At 40.9% G+C, this 22339-nt stretch overlaps 1 protein-coding gene across 1 annotated transcript; it reads right to left on the bottom strand.

Annotated features, from left to right (window-relative positions):
• Nucleotides 1-251: 251 nt before the first annotated feature.
• On the bottom strand, nt 252-21663 carry gas2b (growth arrest-specific 2b). Its single transcript, XM_050065974.1, has 8 exons — nt 21511-21663; nt 15833-16085; nt 14741-14850; nt 13921-14062; nt 12486-12549; nt 10017-10584; nt 9815-9922; nt 252-2296 (listed from the first exon to the last, which is right to left on the bottom strand). Exons 2-8 carry the CDS (start codon nt 16053-16055, stop codon nt 2087-2089), a joined length of 1425 nt encoding a protein of 474 aa, XP_049921931.1. The 5' UTR covers nt 16056-16085; nt 21511-21663; the 3' UTR covers nt 252-2086.
• Between the last annotated feature and the right edge of the window lie 676 nt (nt 21664-22339).

The following is a 22339-nucleotide window of genomic DNA, read 5'->3' as shown; positions in this document are numbered from 1 at the left end:
GACATGGTGCCATCTAGAGGGAGGACGTGGTGCTTTGTGTCTTTGCTTCTGTATGACTCAGGTGATACAATATCTGCAACAGCCCCATGATGTAAATGTAATTGTAAATCCATCACGAGTTACAGAATATTAATTAAATGAGAAAATATGATACATACCATTAAAACAAAATGTTATGAGCTGTAAATTAGGATGTGTGTGATTTTAGACAGCATTCACAGAGAAAGTACTTTTCTGAAAAGGTTTATTTTTATCCAGTAAAATACAGAAAAATAAGACCACTACTCACACTGATGCTGGAACACAATAAAAAAACGCATACATACAAATTCAAACTACAGTATCATGATCTGTAAAAACATAGATGTATCTTTACAAACTAAACTACATCAGCACAAATATATAATTTATGTCATACAAAACTGTCCTTAAAAGAATATTTGATGACGATGATTATATGACAGTTATGATACACAGCACATAACAATAGGTGCTGCACATGAATGTAATACCAAACGGGTCTACTGGACCCAGGCACAGGGGCCCAAGGGCTCAGTCGCTGTTATTAACTTTGCATTTCTTGCCAAAGGGCTCAGTCATTCATGTTAGTAACAGAGCCCTTCTTTAAAAAGTCCTAAAAAAGTCATTAAAGTACAAATTGAAGGACTAGCCTTAACATTTAGTTTCAAAATGTCACAAGAAAGAAACCATTTTACCATTAACCATTTAAAGTGAGTGTCTCTATCTCCTCAGTTTATCTTTAGGACTTTAGCTGGACTGACTCTATGCCAGTGTTTCCCAACTGGTGGGTTGCAATCCAAAAGTGGGTCGCAGGTCCATTCTGAATGGACCGCAGTTGACTTGCATATATGTCAAAAAACACACTTTATTTTTACGTACAGTGAATTTTCATCAGAGAGCTTTTATTTTGAAGTGCTGTTTTCTGCTGTAGAGTGAGTGACTAACAGACAGCTACCTAACAGACACAGCAAACTAGATCGACGTCATGGCCAAATGCAAGTATGATGTCGAATGTATTAAACTGTGTGGACCTTGAACTAATGACTGAGGAGAAATCTGGACCCTGTGGTTGGACCAGTTGGGAACCACTGGTCTATGCAGTATTGGTCCTTCAGCTCTGTGGGGAGAAACAACCATGTGTTGTACCAATCATCCATTATGTCATAATCTGCCTATGCTGCAACTAACAATTATTTTCGTTACTGATGAATTTGCTGATTATTTTCTCTATTTTGCATTTAATCTGTAGAATGTCAGAAAATAGTGAGAAGTTCCTGTTATAAAGTCAAATTGTATGTATTCAGTTTGCTTGTTTTGTTCAATCATTGGTCAAAAACCAAAAGACATTCAGTTTGTTATCACATATAAGAGCAGTCAATCTTCCCAATGAAGAAGCTGGAACAAACAAATGTTTGGATTGTCCCTAAAAAGTGACCGAGATGATCAATCGATCATTAAGATCCCTGAAGATTAATTTTATGCTCATTGACTAATTGTTGCATACTACACAGACATAGCCTTGTTGCCAAGTTGTTCCTGTACTGTAGGTTGGATAACTTATACCGATAACAATCAGGTATGAACCAGTTATATCTACAGTTTCTAAAGGTCCAGTGTGTAAGATTTAGGGAGATTTAGTGGCATCTAGTGGTGAGTAATGCAGATTGCAACCAGCTGAAACTTCTCCCATGTGCCAAGTGTGAACTCCTGGTTAGATTTCCTTGGGTGTTCATTATTCAGACGGTCTTTACCAGGAGCTGAATAATCCGCAGAGATCTCACGGAGGGGCTGCTAACTATGATGGCCAACACGAAAAAGCGAAAACGTGAACATGTGAATGGCCCTTTCTGGAGAAAACACAATTCTTATTTTGAGCTGATTATATACTCAAGACATTATATTATACTCTGTTTCTGCCAATATATCACTCTAAATCCTACACCGTGGACCTTTAATAGAAAGAATTGGAGCTCCTTTTAAACTTGAGGTAAAAAGCAATATGTTAAATCACTGATGTCGCACAGTTTGGTCTGATTAAGTGAGATGTTCAGAGCAGTTTGAGAGTCTACTTCTTGCTCCGGTAATGAGCACCAACCACCATGTAGCTGTCAGGTGAGATGCTCACATTGGGTGACTTTGCTTTGTCCCTGCAGACCCTGACCTCAGATCTGCCAACAGGTCCACCCCCTCTGCAGGGGTCGTGTTTCTGCAGGTAACTTATGAAGGTCTCCCAGCCTCCGCCCACACGCACCATCACATGACGCTCATTCAGCATCTGCAAAGGTGACACAAGACAGCTCAGTCGAGGAGGGGAAAAATGTGCATATATTTTCTTTTTCTTGATGAATAGAATTCTCAATTATTTGAAAAGCAGCCCCCCTTCTCCACACACACACACACACACACACACACACACACACACACACACCAATCTAATATTTACAAGCTCCTTGTGTGTAGCTCTGGCTATGAAAGGCAAATGATCTCTCGGATAGCTTTGTCAAAATCTCATTAAACCAAATGAAACAACACCTTGTGGCACCAGCTGAGCACACTCGCAGGACTAATCCACATATGAACATGCGCACACACACACACACACACGCAGTGACGCACAAAGGCACACCCACACAGCTCTGCAACACGAGCCACCTAACAAACAGTATTTTGAATTAAAACCACTACTATATTCCCAGTCTGTCTGTTAACAGGAGTTGCAGAGAGGTCACTTGTATCTGAATCAACACATCCTTCCAAGACAGCCGTCCTCACAGCTGAAAACCAACCGCTACCATGGCAACTACAGCCACAATATAAAGCCTTGGAGAAAAAAAATGAAAGGAGAAATTGAGATGAGTTCAGCGCAGACCCTCAACTCCCAGTAGACATTAACGCTCCCAGGAGACCTTGCAAAGCCATCCGTTGTCCTGTCAGCACCGGCCCACCCCCCTCTGGCCTTATCGCCAATAAAACCTTCATTAAGAAGCCATTAAGAATGTGATAATACAAGCAGATCTACTCTTCTTATGTGGGGAGGTGTGTGTCACGTGCAGGGGATGAAAAATCAATGGTACAAGCACGCACCGAATGACACGGGCAGCTATAGAGGGAACCCCAGACGTGGTCCGTCTCAGCTGTCATCCTGCAGATTAAAATGTTGAGGTTGACAGGGGTCAAGTCTGACATCCTGAATAAACCACTTTCCTGTCAGACGTGGAGGGAATGTAATTCCCAGCCAGTCATCAGCCAAAGTTTATTTTCAATCATTTTTGATTTACTTTAATTTTATTTTATTTCTTAATTATGGTGATTTTTTATGATTTACTTTAATTTTATTTTATTTCTTAATTATGGTGATTTTTTATATATATTTTTTATTTTTTTATTAATTTATTAAATTAAATTTGAGATTATAAAACTCTTATTTGATGGTTTTAATTGCTCATAAAATTGTTTTTATTAATCCTATGTGTCACTTGATTATTGACTGTTTTTTGGCTATGACTGCTTCTTGTTACCTGGTTAAATAAACTCCTATCTTTTAAACTATATGCATATTTCTACAGCTAAATTTAACTATATAGTACACATCAGAATTATTGTAAAGCAGGGACATAAGCTGCCAAATCTAAAATTAAAACACAGAGTCAGCCTCCTTCTGTACTGTAATATTCAACACAAGCCCTCTTTGTCAGGCAGACTCCTTTATTTCTGTCTCTACAACTACCCCCTCCCCCCGCCAGGTCTCCGTACAAAGTGTGCTACGTCTGCAGCCCATAAACTACCGTCTGGATTCCCCTGTGTCCTCCCTGGCAGCTCCATTGATTCTCTCTCTCCTTTTCTGCTGAAAGATGTATGAGTGTACTCAGGGAGGAGGAGTCATTTACACACCTGCCAGTAGGAGGCAGGCTTTAGCCACATCCATTGGGTTTGATGCTGTTTTTGAGTACAGTCATTTTTTAATATTTACAGTAAAGAGAGAAACTAAGCAGCAGTACAGTTTATGAGCTGCTGCAGGCACATGTGTGTGTCAGGTGTGTCTTGATTTCAATGAGAATACCTGATTAAATAAAGTATACTGTAGATACTGAATGTGTACTACTGTATGCTTACGAGTCCCTGGAACAGTATATTGATTAGTCTGCAGATGGACCTTTTCTTCCCTTCTAAAGCTTTTTGGTATTTTTTTTTCTTTTTGAATTGAAGATTTAAGAATAGAGTTGGTACAGTTTTACACCTTCTATTGCGCAGGTTGTTAAACCCTGAGGTTCTTGGTACTGGGCCAAATAACTAAAACTAATCTGACGTATTTCAAAGGATGAGGACATAGATTTCAGCCATGCTAGCAGCACAACCGTAGGCAATATCGGTAGGTTGATCCACCACTTTGGCATCTGTTTCAAATGTTATCAGCCCATTGAATGGGTCTTATCAGCAGACATCAGGAGCAAAGATTACTACATTTCATTTAGATCAGAAGTCAGAGCTAGGAATGACGTCACACCAGAGTTGACTGCCTTCCAGTATGCAACATGTCCAAAAACCAAGATGTTTTAACAATACCAGATACTGTATAGGCAGGTTAGCCATTGTTAGTAGTACCAGTTGATGATAACACATTACACACTGAAGCAACATGTCTACAGAAAAAAGTTGGACAGTACTGTGTGTATTTATGTTAAAATGAGACACAAGTATGACAAAAGTGCTAATAATCAACAGCTTTCACAATTTCACAATGTATGGAGCAGCCATCTTGGGATTTTATGGTTGGGGCTGGTGAGGTTCTTTCTGAGTCCGAAATCTGACTTCCAGCTAAAATTTTTGTCTGGGAACTTGGAAATTCAGGCTTTTAAGCTCAAGGAAAAGACCTCTTGTTTCTGTAGTAAATATGACTGGAGCTGCAGCTTGGATGGATGGGTCAAACAAGCACAGGACTTCAACCCAGGAGACCACTGTTTGTGTCCTGTGTGACACCAAAAGTCAACGTTGACCTGCATATGTAGGTTAACTTACCTAGGATACTTCATTTACATCATGTATTTTAGGTAAGTGTGTTACGCATGTAGCTTCAGTTCCATAAACCACTCCAGAAGTAGTTTTGGTGCCAAACCCAGTGTTGGATATGCACCCTCTGGCGTACTGGTAGGGGTGGTGGAAAAATCGATACAGCATAGTATCGATTTATTTTTTTTCAGTCCACTAAATACATTTTGCCGCAAATAAAATGATTGAGGTGAGATGAACAGACTGAAAACTTTATCTTAATAAAGAGGAGAAGAATAATACAGAGGTTGACAAAGTTTTTCTTCGTGGACATAATTTACAGTTGAAAGAAGGTAATAAATTGCAAAATATTTTATCACAATACTCAGAAATCACAATAATATTGTATCGTGACTTAAGTATCGTGATAATATTGTATCATGGAGCCTCTGGTAATTCCCACTCCTACCTACAGGTAGGTGCAGATTGCCCCATCTGAAGCATAAAGAATCATAAAGATAACAACAGTCACTTAATCTAATGACAACATACCTGCGAAACCAATGACATTCTCATCAGCATTAGCTTAGCATGTTTAAACTACGAAAGTGAACATTGTAAACATTACAACTGCTTGCATCAACATGTTAGCATTACCACTGTGACTATGTCCACATGCTGCTGTTAGCATTTAGCTCAAAGCATGAATGTGACTAATTGCAGTCCCACTCTTCTATAAGGTCAAAGGTCAGGGTCACCTACAGAAGAGAGACCCTCGAGCTTCTATGGTGTCAATGTCTTGTTCAGGTACACTTAAGAAATGAGGATGATGAGGGGATTGTCTGCCTTAAAACAATTTAATCATCCTCACTTGGGTTCTGATTTTGGTTCCAGTCTTCAAAACAAGACGATTTCGTTGTACTTTTTAGGTTCATGTCTTATGTAGCTAGCATGATAAACAAAGAACTGCTGCGGCATGATATTGTGAGGTGTTTGAATGTCTTTTCTTTCCATTGACACAGTCAGACAGTGTCGCTACAAAGCCGAAGGAGAGCCTAATTGGGCGCAGAGAAGAAAGAAAAGCCTTCCTCTTTTTCAACACCAAAGAATGGCGGAGCACTCCAGGGCCAGCGTGATTGAATAGACTCCAGAGGGAATAGAGACGGGGGGATGAGGTGGGGTAAAAAGTTTACACGTGAGGAGGGGGCGGTCATGCTCAGCCGCTCATTAACAAGCTGTCTGATTAAACCCCTCTCTAATGACTTTGTCTCGGTAATCAATAGTATCTGCTCTTTAAAAAGGTCTGTACACATTGAATGGCGTGCTCTCTCCTAGGAGCTGCACAAGGGTTATCATGGTGTATGGTAATTGAGGTTTATGGCGTGTTTCCCTGTGCACACATAGGCAGCTCAAGGTAATGGATGGAGTCAGGGTCGATGGGCTACAACGCTCTATTCACACAGCCGAGGTGTGTTTGAGAAAAGAGACGGGAGCAGTTCAAGTAGCGTCTACAAACTAGTAATTACAGCTTGAACCTAACAGATGGACCCAGAGTTATGGTGAAATATTGTAACTGCAGGCTGCATAGAGAAGGCGAGCACAAAAGGTCAAACAGTCGAGACAGTGTACAAAAACAAATCCTTGAAATATAGAAATATGAAGTAAATAAAAGGGATTTTTCTCGCAACCTGCTGCACCTGACCGTAAACTTATAACACGCTTTGGTTATGACATCTTTATTGCCTGTCTTTGATGTGGTGTTCAGACACGTGCTCCCATGTGACTGACAGGTGTGCTGTGGAGAAACAGGTGTCCTGTGAGTCGAAGGGAGGCATTATTTTCTAAATGGACAGCGAAAACATGTCGTCTGTCAGCCAGTCAGAAATGTAGCTGTTGAACGCAAACTGATGCTGCAGCATTGATTACCAGTTAACAGAGTGCTGGGTCAATATAATTCACAAAGCATTAAATGGGTTTCAGCTGGTGACTAATTAGCCACCAAAGCTGTGACATTTTATGATGTTGAAAAATAAACTATTTTTAAATTTACAGGATGAACTTTTTAACGGATTTATACACTGAAGCTGTTATATTTTCTCTTTGTATGGACTGATGGTTGCAGACAGTGAAGTAAAACCATCCTGTTATATTCACACCCCTCCACACCCAGGTGGACTTGGAATCCCGAGTGGGCTGCCATTTGATCCGCACACCACGGTCATATCTTCGCCAAATCATCCTGAAAGAGACATGTTTGTTTTTCCTTCAGGTTTGAACTCTTTGCTGAAGGTCTATGTACTGAATAAAATCACTGTCAGCCCTGTCTTATCCTGACCATTGGTTGCCAAGCAACCCTGCCTCCCCGAAGGCCATTCCTCGAGCCTTTGTACAGACTTGGGGAGGCTGAAAAGCACCGACGTCTCAATCCCAAATGATTGCTAATCAGTCGCTCTGACACACTGCACTTGTTGCTGACTCAGCTGTTGATTAATAACCTGAGGGCCTTCACACCTCACACCTCATTATGTGTTGTAGCATCTGTGACGTGTCTTCGCTGGGTGAGACATTAGATGTGGATTATGTTTAAAAAGTCATGGTATCAAGTTATAATTCCAGATTACACAATAATGCATCTATTTTCACACAACCACAGCTTTGATTTAGTTATTTCACTACCTTAATATCTTAGAAAATAACATTATCATCCATTTAGTGAAGGGGGTGCTCATCAGCCCAGTCCTCAGAAGAAAATGTTAGCATTGTACATTTCTGCAAACCAGGAATACGTTACATTTGTACATTTCCTACATATCATATCAACATTTCTAACATGACATAGTATATGAGCTGACTTTGTCATGTGAAGGTGAAGGGGATAGTGGCACAAGGATCTTTACACTTAGGCAAGATGGCTGCCAAGATGGAGACCACTGATTGAGACCAACAAACAACAAAACCTGATGTTTTTTTTAAGAGACATTTCAGCATTTTTAGCTGTGAGTTTGCCACCCAGACATGATCTTTTCCTCATCATGACCAAGTGAATTTTGTGCCTAAACATAAGTGCAAATTAACCACAGCGTTGTTGAAACACTAAAGAAACATAATGCAATGTACAATGGCAACATTTATTCTGGTGACTGTGTTGCAGCAGCCCTCTAGAAAATATGTTTATAGCTGACGTAGCTGATAGTGGCTAATGTTCTGCATCAGCTTATGGGGATCCTCATAAAATCCTAAATCTTAAAATACATTTATATGTTACTAGTTTGTTTTCTTATGTATTCATGTGAAACATAATTTCAGAATTGAGAACAATATTTTCTCAAGTGTAGGAAGTGGTGATTTTTTTTACTGCACACAAGTTGTAGGGAGGAGGAAGTGAATGGTGGACGTACAAGGATGGTTCACATCCCGAGTCCTGCATGAGGTAAGGTTTAGGCAACAGATAGATTTTAGTTATGGTAAGGGAAGGATTGTAATTTAAGATAAATAACAACATTGTAAACTTGTCCTGTCTCGTGCTTAAAGTCTGGACTTTTTCAGTATTTGGCTAAAACCACCATATTTCCCCGCCAGATCTAATTCCCAGGTTGTCAAATACCGACCAACACATTCTCCGACCTCGTCACGTATCGATGTTTGGTCATGGACTTTCCACTTCCAGATACGATGTGAAAAGTACCCTGGGTGTGTTGGTTGTTGACATCCTGGGACGCCGTGTCAAGTTCTGCCTGTTACATGCATTGTGTTCTTTCAAAATACACTTTCGTTTTCACAGGAAATTTACCATTTACATACAGTCTCCTTCAAAATAACACCACATATTGTTTTTTTTTTCCTTCAACAACTAATGTACGTGATTGGGTTTAGGCAACAAAAGCACCTAGTTAGGTATTAGAAAAAAGAACAGGGTTTAGCTTTATAATCTTCCGGATGCAAACACCAGCCTTCCAGGTGCAAGTTGCTGTTTGTTGGACCCATCCACCACCCCAACAACCCACCCTACTTGGACTTTCACTGCCTTAACTTTTGTTCATGTCACATTGCATTTCCCCCTGACACCACCGGGCACTGTTAAACTAGAACGGCAACCGGCTGCATATCATACCGATGTTAAAGCCTGCTTCTGCTGTCTGTGTCTGACGCTGCAAGTCACTGCCAAAGCGCTGGATTTCAACGACTTTGATGTGAGATTGGGTTGTACCAACTCTTTGTTATGCCTCTTAGCATCTCATCAATATCATATTTTGGCTTAAAATACATAAATTTGTTACGTTATGTTACCTGACATATATATATCACATGAGTGACATATCATACTACATTGCGTAATGTGTTAGAACAACACTGACATTTGGTTTCACTTTGGACAGGAACTGCAGTGTCCAGGGTGAAAATCTGGTTTGGTTTGACCCATCCACTTTCCCTCCCTTTTGCCCTACATGGACTTTCTCGCTTTTTTTTCTCTCAGCATCATGTATTGCCGCAGATAGGTTTACATTTGAGTTAGATGTGTCCCATAAAGATGCCAAATACTGCCTGTGGCGTCGATATCAAACACCAAGGGGTGTGAGAAAGTGTCAGTATTTGACACCCTGGTCATAGGAATGGTCTGAAATTCCCTAACTTTAACCTGCTGTGAGTGCCTGAACATAACAGGAATGTTTATTTATGCTTTAGTTGCTACGAATGAAACAAATAAATAAAATACTTAGTGAACAGTTTGCAGATAGGCTCAATATTTTGTGACTCTGCAAATAAGCTAATCATTTCTAGGAGACGGGGTCAGCATGAACATACTTACTCGTATATAGAGGACTTTGTCTCCAACACGGTAGCAGCCCTTAGGTTGCTTCTCAACAAGGAACCTGGTGGCACAGCTGCAGGGAGGGTTTTCTATAATGTTCCTCACCTGGAACATGTCAGACAGAGAGATGGTAAATCATACAGGATACACCCTCTGTAAATTCAAATAAGGTTACTTTCACTGTCAGTAAGATACGTACAATATCATCCAAAATGTTGTTGGGGCCTGTGCTCCTCCGGGTTGTGGATCTTTTGGAGGAGCGAGGAGCTGCAGGTGGGGAGGTGATGGGAGGCGTAGCTGTGGGAGTGTGGCTAATTATTGTGGTGGAGGAGACTTTGGTGGTGGATACCAGGGTTTGGCTCAGCGAGGGTGCGGACGGTGGAGCTGAGGCAGATGTGTCAGTGGTGCAGGATGAAGAGAACAAAGGTGTTTGTGTGGAGGCTGTGGTTGTACAGGGGTTAGAGGCTGAGAGGGAGGACTGAGGAGGGGATAAACATGTAGGCACTGGGTTTGTTGTGGCTGATGGAAGATCAGAGGCGAGGGAGGCAGCGAGGGGTTCAGACAGACCGGTTGTGCTCGGAGTGAGGGGCGCAGGTGGAGGAGGAGGAGGAGAGGGGGCGGGGGGTAGGGATGATTGTGATGGAGAATACAATGATGTTGGAGGAAAAAAGGAGAAGGGCAGAGGGGAGGATGGAGATAAGCACCCCGCCTCCTCCCTCTCTATCTCCCTCTCCAACTTCACCAGCCCCGGAGGCTCCACTCCAAACCTACGAGAGAGGTTTAACAAATATATCAGCAAACGTAAGGATAAATCAACACTAAGTCACACAGCAGAGGATTCACAACCAGGAATACTTGAACCTCAGAGGATACTAATGCAGTCACCACCAGGCACATGGAAAGAATGAAACTGGCTTAGCTTAACTGATTTGAAAAAACAGACATTTGTACTGATTAAAAAAAGAAAATCACATATTAAGTAACTGAACACTGCGAGCTGCAAGAGTGACTGACAGTAAGGAAGCAAGGATCAATAGTTCAAATATGTCATTTATATGTGATATTCAACCAGTTGTGTGTCATCACAGTGTGCGCAGATGAACGTTGTTTGACTTCCTCCAGAGATCCCTGCCCGTCTGCTGGCGGAGGTCCAGGTGCTGGCAGCAGCACATGGGTGAAGCCAAACACTATTCATCTGCACACACTGTGATGCCACACAGCTGGTTCAATATCGGCAAAGTTTATATTCTTTGTCTTGTGTGTTGATCAGCAGTGATGTGGTGGTTCACTTTTACACTGTGATCTGTAGCCTATAGTTCGGCTTTAGCTTCTAACTATCTTTGTCTTTTTAACCTGTTGTTGCTGCTGAGTCAGTTTGACATCCTGGATATATCCTTCAAACACAGACTGTAGACCCCTCTGTCTGCTTCTCTCTGCAATCACTGTTTCATTTTTCCAAAAATATGATAATATTTCTTACAACATAATGACACGTCACTTCGCCTGTTTGCTGATGCATGGAGCAGGTTAGGACATCTTCATTAGGAAACACTAAAACTGATGTTCACCCACTTGCTCGTTCACATCATGTCCAGTTAGAAAGTAGTGTAAGTGTAATGTGAGTGACCACAAGGCAATGACAAAAAAGTCTTTCACTTGCAGCAAAGGTGAAAGACGTCTGCACCGAACAGTGCCCATGCAGTCACAATTAATAATTTAAAAGCACTTCAGAAAATATTTAAAAAATACAACCATGTTTCAGGGGGCTTAACTGGGGCTACACAGATTTGTGACCCGACTAAAGCGCCCCCTATTCCCAGTGAGAGTTCAATTATATGAAAATAATATTGCGACAATATATATATAATTAACAGTGTGAAGTAACATCCTGTTTAAAAAAATTCTTAATGAAATTAGGAACATGATGGGCGGGTTCATTTGTAAGGGACTGTAGGGGATTAGTCTCGCCACCAGACAATCAGAGATCTCCGCCTTCTGATAGTCTGGGGACACTCCTTTCTAAAGTGTGTTTAACACACCGGAGAAAATGGCCGGCAACAAAGCAACACCTCTTGCATTTTTGAAAAGGACACGCCCTCCCAGAAATGTGCGCTCCCCCTTTTCTCGTCCGCAAGGACACAAACACACAGAGAGCTTGAAAATGGATGCCGAGAGATTTAACTCCGTTTTATCAAACGTGTGCTCAGTCCACAAGATTGTGGAAATGAAGGACTTACAGCGACTTGAGCCATTTTGTACCGCTACACGTGTTTCTAGTCGGACTATGTTTACGAGCACAAGAGTTCAGCGAGCCACCAAAGGACCGCCCTGCGGATTTACAATTGGTTCTGCAACGTAGGGAGTTTTTTTAAACTCTGAAATTGTATCCGCCCATCTAAACACAAAATCAGGGAGAAAGTCATCAGTCTTTAGTTAAGCAAAGCGTCTAAAGACTGACTTGTGAGTCTAGTAGGGGATAGAAAAAGCAGATATAATGTCTAAGTGTATTGCATGTTGCATTTAAAATCATCTTTGTCAGCAAATGAAGGCCACTGTCTTTGACATTATGACTGTTGTGTGGCGGAAGTTTTTATCTTTTTTTATTTTTTTTTGTGAGATTCAGTTGTGATTTATTTTTCAAGAGCTGTACCAAAAGCAAGGCAGTTACCTGGCTGCAATCCGTCCCAGCTCCATCAGGCACAGGCACACCTCCCGCGGTTGCTTGTGAAGGACTTCACATGGCACGCACAGGAAGCACAAACAAAGAGGGTGGAGAGGTGGATATAAAAAGAAGTCACTCATCTGACAGGAAAGATGTTTCGGGAGATAAACTTTTGTCTGTGTCTAAAGAAAACAGAAGTTGCAGCCTGGAGAGAGAGAGGGCACCTTTTCTGTCTCTATCTTTGAAGTAGAGCTGGAATTCCTGTGGAGGTGCAGCTGAGGGCATGAGGGCACGAAAGCTTCGTAAACAAGTATCCTGAACCCCTACCTACACATCACAAAGGGGGGCTCGGTGCACTTAGTTTGAACCAGGAAAAGTCACAGTTAGTTTGTAAGTTAAGAAGATTTGGCTGAGCATGCATGGAAATATGTGCAAATACATAAAAGCCCACAACACATATAACTGAAACAGACAAAAAAGAAGCACAAAAAACAAAATAAAAATGTAACGAGAAGAGAGTATGTCACTAATGGTGCTTTCATTCACCTGTATTTGACATCCACTATTACCATCATCATGGCTGCAGCAAGAAAAGGAGACGAGAGAAAAGAAAAAGAGTGATCATCTGTGCCTTCGTGTCAGTGAGGTAGAAAATTGAAGCCTGTCGAAATACAGTAAGTTTACTCTCCCCGTCATTCAATTAGTTAAGTGAAGTGGGTTAGTGTGCCTGCAGGGAGGGGGATCTTTGGTGGGGATGGACTTATTGTTGGTGGGGATTAACCTGCACATTATCATTCGCACGCATCTGCTGCCCTGCGTCGACATGCCCAAGTAAGAAGTGAAGAGGACGTTTAATGATACAGAAAGACGTTAGCATGTTAACTGCATGTTTCTTTCTCCTCAGGCACACAGAGCTTATACATGCAGAGAGGATAAGTGAGAAATGATACAGTCTGAAACGTATAATCATCACATTGAAAATGTTACAGCCCATCACATAGCTAAATTATATTCCCTGCTCTATATGGTAAATCACCAACAGGAAAAAAACACAACTGCACAGAAATTATATGATTTAAAACTAAATGTTGGTCCAAGCAAATTAAAAGAAATGCACTATTTTGTATGAGAAATAAATGATGCACAATGTCATCACATTGATTCAGACGGAGGGTCAGAGGTGACAAAAGAGTAGACAATGTGTTAGTAACCACAACAGCACAAGAGGAAATATAAAGGACACAGTGTTCCCACACAGCAAGTAGACTACAGTGGACACAAATATATAAATCCTTAGAAAACAGCTCTTGTGACTTCAACAGGGTGGAAAGTCTGAAGATTTTAAATTAATTAATAACACACTGCAAATGTTGCATTACACGATTCACTTCAGAGCTAATTAACTCCTTAATGTTAGGTGCAATCCTCAGTCTATACTCACCCAAATCTTCTGACTCGAAAAGGTAAGCCTCATCAACGCCAATCTTTCGACACCAGTACAGGAAGTTGGCGGTGTTGTCTCGGGCGAAGAATGATCCAGAAGTTGCGTCAGCTCGCCAGTGGATCACTCTTCTTATTGAAGGCTGTGATTGTTTTCAACACACACACACATAGTGACCATGCAGTTGAAACCAGAGGTGCATTTACAGCCTGGCTATTTGGCCGTAGCTGCAGGACTTTTTTACTATCATAACATTTAATATGAATTATAAGCTCATACAACCAATTAATATTTCAAGGCAAGCGTAGCCCCCCCTGTGTGGGCAAAGAGAGTATCATCTGCATACTGCAGCTCCATGATGGATGTGTGAAAGATCTTGGACTTGAAACAGTTAGTTTGATTGATTGAATTGGTGAATTGGGCGGCTTGTACTGTGTCGTATGGATGATCTGGACACTGGGGGTTAAAGTGTGACCCATTAGGAGAAGAACGGCTGCAATGGAGACTGTGAAAAGGGTGAGGGCAATCGTGCATCCTTGTTTTATGCCAGTTTCTACCTTGAATGGTTTGGTCTCACTGCCATTACAGAGGACTGTTGCTTACAAGTCTCATGAAGGAGCCTCAGAATCCTAATTAACTTTTTAATTTTTTTCGACACACACACACTTCACACACATGAATGAATGAATGAATGAATGAATGAATGAATAAAATTGCTGTATTGTGTGGTTTATGTTTTTGGCATTTTTGCTTGTGTTGTCTCCTCTGTATGCATGTTTGCATGTGTGAATATGTGCATGACTTTGTGTTGTTGCAGCACCTTGCCATTGTTGGTGTGCATCATCTTGTCCTGGAGCAGCTGTGCCAGCTGACAGAGGAGAACGCCGTTATCCAACCTCTCCATCAGACTGTCCGCTGTGAGGTCCACATCTGAGGATACACACGCAAACACTGAACTGTGTGCAGTAATTTATAGTTACTACTCAGAATACCCATGCCTTTCCATATGAGTCGTTTTAAAAATATTTCACTCAGACTTTATATCCCAATGCATCAGAATAGAAAATATTAATAAGATTTACAAAATAAAAGAAAAAGAAAAAAAACATACAATTTAAACAACACTGAAAAAAGTGAAATACATTTATCAGCTCAGATGTTTTCGAGGGTCATATTTTTTGCAGTATGAGACAAAACTGTTTGGTGCAGTTTTCAGTCAGCAGGGTTTTCTGAAGGTGAGGAGAGATCAGAATAATCAGAATACCTCTGAAAAGAAATGTAAATGAGCTGGTAAACCATGGTATTTTTGTGGAAATATGTTCCACTCCTATAAATACATATGATATAATTTACATGCATGTTCCAGTAATCACATATCTGTTAAAACTTTGATTCTATTACATAGAAAATCTTAAAAGAAGAAGAAGACAGAAAAGTAATCCCTCTCATTCAACACTTATGATCCTCTAGAAGCAAACTTTTCTGATTGCAAACCTGTATAACTCTTTGGCCTATACAAGCTATTTTGACTTTCTTTCTTTCTTTCTTTCTTTTTTTTTTTGTGGCAGCATTAGTCAGAAACTCATCCTGTTGGAGTCTTGTCACTTTCCAGACAGCTTGAACACGTTGCGGCATGTGCAGACCCTTTATGTTTTCCCTCACAATGCAGTAAAGTGGGAAGAAACATCCCTTTCCCTGGAGTCCCAGCCACATTTCCCCTCATGGAGAGGTGTTTCAAGGATTTGGGATAATAAGTGGGTTAATGTGCCTCTGTGTTTAACGTGACTGCAGCTTTTTCACCTGTTGTTCAAAATAAAAGCCCCAGTTCCAACCTGCCAGGGGTTAATCATCTGAGGATAACTGCAAAAAATAGTTAACATTGGTTTGGTATATGGATCAATGGAAGTCTCACCCAGGATGTTGTTGAGCCAGAAGGCGAGGTCTTCCTTCATGGGCAGCAGGCTGGCGTCATGGCGATAAGGCAGCCACTGGTTGTACTCCTGAGGACTGGTGAGGCCGGGCCCAGAGTGTCTGTACTTTTGGCCAAGAAGACAGTTCATCCCCAACCCGGTCAGGTGCCTGGGGCTCAGAGGACTGTCAAGGCTGGTGTTCATCGCTTCCACTTCACTGTCCATGCTTCAGCTCCGATCGGTCTTTGACAGAGCCTGGTGGACCACATAATACATGTTGTTTATGGTCATGTTAGATTTTGATTTTGACATTTTGCATACACTGGGTATTGTCTTATTTACATTTTGATTTATTGATGTTTCGGTTACTCTTCAGAGGATTTGATTTGAGATTCAGCTACAATCAAGACTTGAACTCAGCTGAGCTGTGCTCTGCCAGTACAACTGACCATTTGAGCCCCTCTGTTGAATCTATCAATGCAAGAGTTAAAATACAGCCATGACTGGGACAGTGTGCCAGTTTGCCTTTCATTATACTTCCGCAAAATACAAGACACATAACATCACAAGTGAAACAACATGGTCATTGGTGTGTAAACCATGTGGTGCTCTCCATCAGGTCTGCACCCCATCTATCTATCTAACCCACAGAACGAGGCTACATGCCAACACTTTCAGAACAAAATAGAACAGGCTGCAGTGTTCACAGCTCCACCTTTCAGTACCAGATCTGTGTGCTAGGTACCCCAACAGAGGGGGGACCAAAAATGGGGACAGTATGGAAAGATTCCATTGGTACCATCCACGACTTTTCACAGTGAAAATGGAACTGAACCGTACCATACTGCTCGGTGGAAACGGGGCTGAAAGTCCTGCAGATAAACTGAGAGGACTGAAACACAATCATGATGGTTTCTTTCTTGTGACATCTTCAAAGTAAATGTTAAGGTTTGTCCTTTTTCTTTTTTGAGCCCTGTTATTGACATACTGACTATGCTTTTTGATATGAAATCCAAAGTTATTAACAGAAACTCATGCAGAGGCTCTAGCTTTGGGGCCCTCTGAGCCCTTGGGCCGCTGAGCCTGGGCCCTTCATACTGTCTTTAAAGAGATCCCTGTCTTCAGTGTATGAGATGGGAAACAAATCCCTCTTTTAATGCAGAAATATAAAGCTTCAGCAACTGGAGTTAGCCAAATAAAGTGGGTATATTCCAAAATCATTTCGTGCAAAATTCCCTCTTTCTGTTTCAGACTCACTGAGCTGTGAAGGAAGATTATCAAACATAAAAAGGTGCCTTAAAAAGATCCACAGCGATCCTTCAAGAGAGCAATAAATAATTAAAACGTAATGGTTTTTGAGAGTAATTATAGTGCAGTGAAAACACAGAGCTCTTTCACACATGTACAAAAGCAACAATACAATACCACGTTTTATACACTGGCGTCCACACACTCGCAACCACAATACACACAGTCATTAATCAAAGGGATTAAACTGACTGACTGCAGGTTTAATAAGATGTACAGCTACAGCCCTGAGCCAGTCTCCTGGTGCTGCTATATGGCTCATTTGTCCTGTTCCCAGAGCAGCCTCCATCATAAAGCTCAGCCCCATGCAGAGACATGCTCTGACTGCCAGTAATACTCGCTGCTAGTCAGCTGGAATTAAGACAACAACACATGCAGCAGGTCACACTGGGTCTGCTAAATAATATACAGTAGAGACAGAGGCTCGGTTTGTGCCAGATGACTCAAGTTTCATTGTAAAGTAACAAGACTGAGCCGGCATATGGACCGAAAACAGCACCGCTTTAAAACAATGGTGGCGTCGTGTTGTTTTAGATACTGGTGAGTCATGAAATATGATCTGAGGTTTAGTTTGAGCAACAAATCTGTGGATTTTAAGGCTTCACATGGCGAGAACACAGAGGATGCACAGAGGCTCATAATACTTTGAGAATATTTTAGAAGTTTTCATGGCAGCAACTATTTTATCGTTTGTTGTGATGATTATGATTAGGCTTTGAGCTTAATGCTAATGTGAGTAACGATGCTCACATTCTTTTTAGCAAATATAGTTTTATAGTTAGTGTGTGCGCATGTAAGCATTCACTCATTAGCACTAAACCTGATGTGCAGCTGAGGCTGATGAGAGTGTCACCAGTTTTGCAGGTATTTGGTCAGAAATCAAAGTATTGGACTGAAACCTCAATGGTGTTAAATTGAGAGCAAGGCAATCACTAAAGTTAATGCAGTTCATCTTGAGGGGAACATGAAGATCTGTGTCAGCATTTTATGGCAAAATATCCAGAAGTTGTTGGGACATTTCACTAAAAACTACAACTATCAACCTGATGGTGGCGCTAGAGGAAAAGTCAGGGGATCAATGCCAAAAACAACACATTGTATGGGGACCATAAATATCTGTACAAATTTCCATGAGAATTCATCTAAAAGTTTTTGAGATATTTCAGTCTGGACCATAGTGGTGGTCAGAGTGACGCTGCCACCGCCACCAGTTTCTTTAATAAAAATCTTATCTTTGATAAAGACTTTATCTTTATGAAAATAATCACCTGGAGGGCAGATGTTTGGGATTCGGACAGGCTGCAAAACAGCTGGCTTTTTGAGCTCATTTAGTTATATACCACCTGCATTTTGCATTAAAGGAACAGTGTAAGATTAAAGAGCATCTAGTGGTGAGTATTGGCGAATACAACCCGCTAAAGCTTCCTCCAGTTAGATTTCCTTCAGCGTTCTTTGCTCAGGAGGTTTTTACAGGGAGGTCTCTTCCTCTCCAAAACATTTGTAAAACAATGCATAGGACCCATACTAAAAATGTATGTACGGGCAAAGGCCAAAAATGGTGTGCGCAAAAAAAGACAGACAGTTTCTACAATCACACTTCCACCTCACCATCTGCATTGCCAATGTCCCGTCTCCAAAATGGTCATAAGCATGGGTCAAAGTTTCTCCCATCGAGTCTGTTTGTATAGATCACAACTTTTGCATGGGAAGTGGCGTACTCTTCTTTCAGGCCTCGTTTTATGCGTACACAACTGTTATAAATGACACCCTAGGTGATTAAAACTGGTAAAAACACTGAATAAAGCAGTTTCATGTTACAAATCAGTGTCTCTCCAACGCTGCTCTGCATGTCAGGGACGAGCCGGTAGCCCAGCATCTGCTAATGTTTGCTTATCCTGCTTCTCTGATGACTTAAGATCAAGACATTCAGGAGGTTTTCACCAGGAGTTGAATGATCTGCAGAGGTCTCTTCCTCTCTAAAACAAATGGACCCGGTGATTTAATCCGGTCAAAACCTTGAATAAAGCAGTTTCATGTTAAAAAAAATCTGTGTTTTTTCGACCCTGTTGTCACACAGAGGCTGCTGACTACAGTGGCTGACGCAGAAACGCAAATGGTCCTATCTAGAGACATTGTTTGGTTTGTCTATTCTGGGATACTGTAGAAACATGGCGGTGCAACATGGTGATCTCTGTGGACAAGGCCTCGCTCCCTGTGTAGATATAAACGGCTCATTCTAAGGTAGTGAAAACACCATTCTAATTTTCAGTCGATTATACACTCAAGAAAACATCTTATATATTTATTTTCTGCCAAAACATCCCCTTAAATCCGACACACTGGACCTTTGAAGTACCTGTAGCTCACTGTTACGCATCATCATGTCAAGTTCAGGTGTATTTAGTTGATAAAGTTAACTCATACCAGCTTGACGCAGTTGACAAAGCCCTCTCACATGATCACAGACGAAGTAGGTCACTGACAAACATGCATTAATGTGTGTCAGTGACTCCTGCGTTCAGGCTGTGTGAGATAAATGTGAGGATGTTGCAGACACACGGTTTTGACTGGAAGCAGTGAAAAGGGCCTTTTGTGAGCACATCATGCAGACGTGGGACAGAGACAAGGTAAATGTAAAGAAGGGCTGCCTGCCAAGTTTGAGGCTGGTTTACAGGTTGACCAGCAGGGCATGAGAGCGCCTGTCTCTAACAAAACATCCAGGTGCAACATTCACACCTCTGCTACAGGATGGCTCTGCAGGGGAAGGGAAGGCAAAGGTCACCTACTGGCCTAGCTCTGAGACACTAGGAGCCTTTATGCTCCTGCCGAGCCGAGGGTCCATGTCTGTAAACACATCACACACTGACACTGGTGCTAACACACACACACACACACACACACAGGCTCATGCATGTATCAGTGTTTCTATTCCACCTCATTTACTCAGCACAACCTTTAAGTAAGATTTGCTTAAGTGGTATTTCACTGCCTTTAATTTTGTTTTTGTGATAAAAGCAAACGTCTTTACAGTCAAACCTGCTGTGAGCGGGAAACAGCTCAAATTACACACCTGTGTACCTGAAAAATTTGAGCTTAAATACCTGAACATGTACTGTACGTATGTAAGATGACACAGTGATTGATGATTTGGTTGCATGTGGCCTTCAGCACAGCTGTAACGGAGTATCTGCAGATAATGAAACCAAAGCTCGTGTTCGGTAAACAACTAACTTCACAACTAGCTGACAGACTTCTGTTTCCTTATATGACAGGCACAGCGCTTGTCTTTGCTACTCTGAAACATGTTTCTAGAAATGTAAAACATTATAACATCCTGCTTTTCTCTCCAAAGCCTGCTCAGTAACAACTCTCTGTGTCAAAAACCTCTTCATAAAACCTCACTAATAACATCAAGTAGATTACCAGCAACACTGCTTGTAGCTGTAGCTTCTCCATCAGCTTTGAACTAACAGTCTGCTGTCCTGGGAGTCAGTTTATGCAGCTTAAAAGACACAATGTAAAACTAGTGAATGTATAAAAGGTATTGAATGCACACAGCAGCATAGTTGAGGTGTAGGCTCCAGCTATAGTGGTGCTCGCACCCTGTAGCTTTCCTTCTGCTGCTTCTAGACTAAATAAACCTCACATCAACACAGGATGGAAAGGTCCATCGCCTGCTGCACTCTGAGCAGTGTCGACTCGCTGCACTCCAGCTCCAGTAAAACACAATAAAATACAGTTTTGGCACAGAGATTTACAAAAATAAAATCGTTCTCAGTGATTGTTTTATTGTGAGGTAAATGAAATAAACAGTGATCTCCTCTGAATAGTCTGTTCACTGAGGGAGATCTGACTCAACTTTTCTTTTTACTATGGTCAGACATCATGAGCATGTTGGAGGATTCATTTCTGTGCTGATGTACTGAACACATAAGTGGTAACTTACATTTTTAACATTTTCCTCTGACTACATGTGTATAAAAAGATTATTAACAGTGCAAAAATGAAAAACAAAACATCCAGAGTGCTTTAAATCGGGTAGTTACATTAAATTACAAAAAAACACTACTGAAACAATAATAAGTGTTAAATTCTGATGTAAAATACACGGAAAAACTAACTTTATGTGATCACTTTTTCATATATTTAAACCAGTTATATTTAAATCTATTATTGCTGTGTCATAAACTAAAGAAATAATAACATTTCACATTATAACAAAAACGTTAAGTTCAATACAAGAGATACATTTTCATAATTACAGTGTGTTTTTACCCTCATCATAATCGACCACATCTGCAACATCTGTAACGTTACATTCATAAATGTTACAAGAACGCACAGAAGCTCTATCGTGCAAAAACATACTTACCAAACGCGAACAGCAGGTTCTTCACAAGGTTTCCTTTATCATAAAAGTTTCCTCTCAGTATCTTCTCGGCCGCAGTTTCCCTCTCACACACATGCACACATCACTCTCAGCCAGATGTTCACCGCCCTCAGGTTCCACACACATGTAAGTACACACACACACACACCACTGGAACAAGGTGGAGGCTGCCGTCACTTTTTAACACATTCTCCTGAACACGCCTGCAAGTTTGAGGTGTCGGTTTACAAGGTAGACAGAAAACTGAGGACATGTAAGAGGTGAGAGAGAAAAGAAACATCATATCGGTTTGTTTGATTTTCTTTGTCATGTTTCAGGTGAGAAAAGTTTAGTAGAAAACTTTGCATTTTTTGGTGCCCAAAGGGAAACTGATATCCATTTTATTTTTTTATATTGTGTTTCTTTTGTTTTTGTGTAGTTATTTATTCTTCTTTGGTGCTAGGGAAACACAGAAATCTACACTATAAAAAAAAATGAAGAGTTTTAAAGTCGCTCAGTCCTTCATTACACTACCTCTGAATGAGCACAAATTCAATACCACAACAATATATAAATAAACAGGCTTTAACAAAACCTTCTTTAATATAAAAACCATCTTTAAAAAATGAGCAAAAACCCTTTTTACTATATATAATAACGCAGTGAAAACATCAACAAATTTCTCCTTTAAACAGCTGTGTTTATTCAAGTTTCTCACCGAAAGTACATTTTACAAGATTAAATTGAACTCATCATGAGAACGTTGTGTTCAATGGGTGTGTGTTTTCTATCAAAGTAGAAATAAAATACCAAACAAGTGCAACAATACACT

The sequence above is a fragment of the Epinephelus moara genome, chromosome 1 (assembly GCF_006386435.1).
Source record: "Epinephelus moara isolate mb chromosome 1, YSFRI_EMoa_1.0, whole genome shotgun sequence".
Lineage (NCBI taxonomy): Eukaryota > Metazoa > Chordata > Actinopteri > Perciformes > Serranidae > Epinephelus > Epinephelus moara.
This window is presented reverse-complemented; position numbering and strand designations above follow the sequence as displayed.

Excerpts from the sequence above, each read along its gene's own strand:
- gas2b (XM_050065974.1), bottom strand. The coding sequence starts at position 16,055 with ATGGACAGTGAAGTGGAAGCGATGAACACCAGCCTTGACAGTCCTCTG. Across the intron at positions 14,851-15,832 it reads CTGGCTCAACAACATCCTGG|ATGTGGACCTCACAGCGGAC; the intron begins GTGAGACTTCCA and ends GTGTATCCTCAG. Across the intron at positions 9,923-10,016 it reads ACAACATTTTGGATGATATT|GTGAGGAACATTATAGAAAA; the intron begins GTACGTATCTTA and ends GACATGTTCCAG.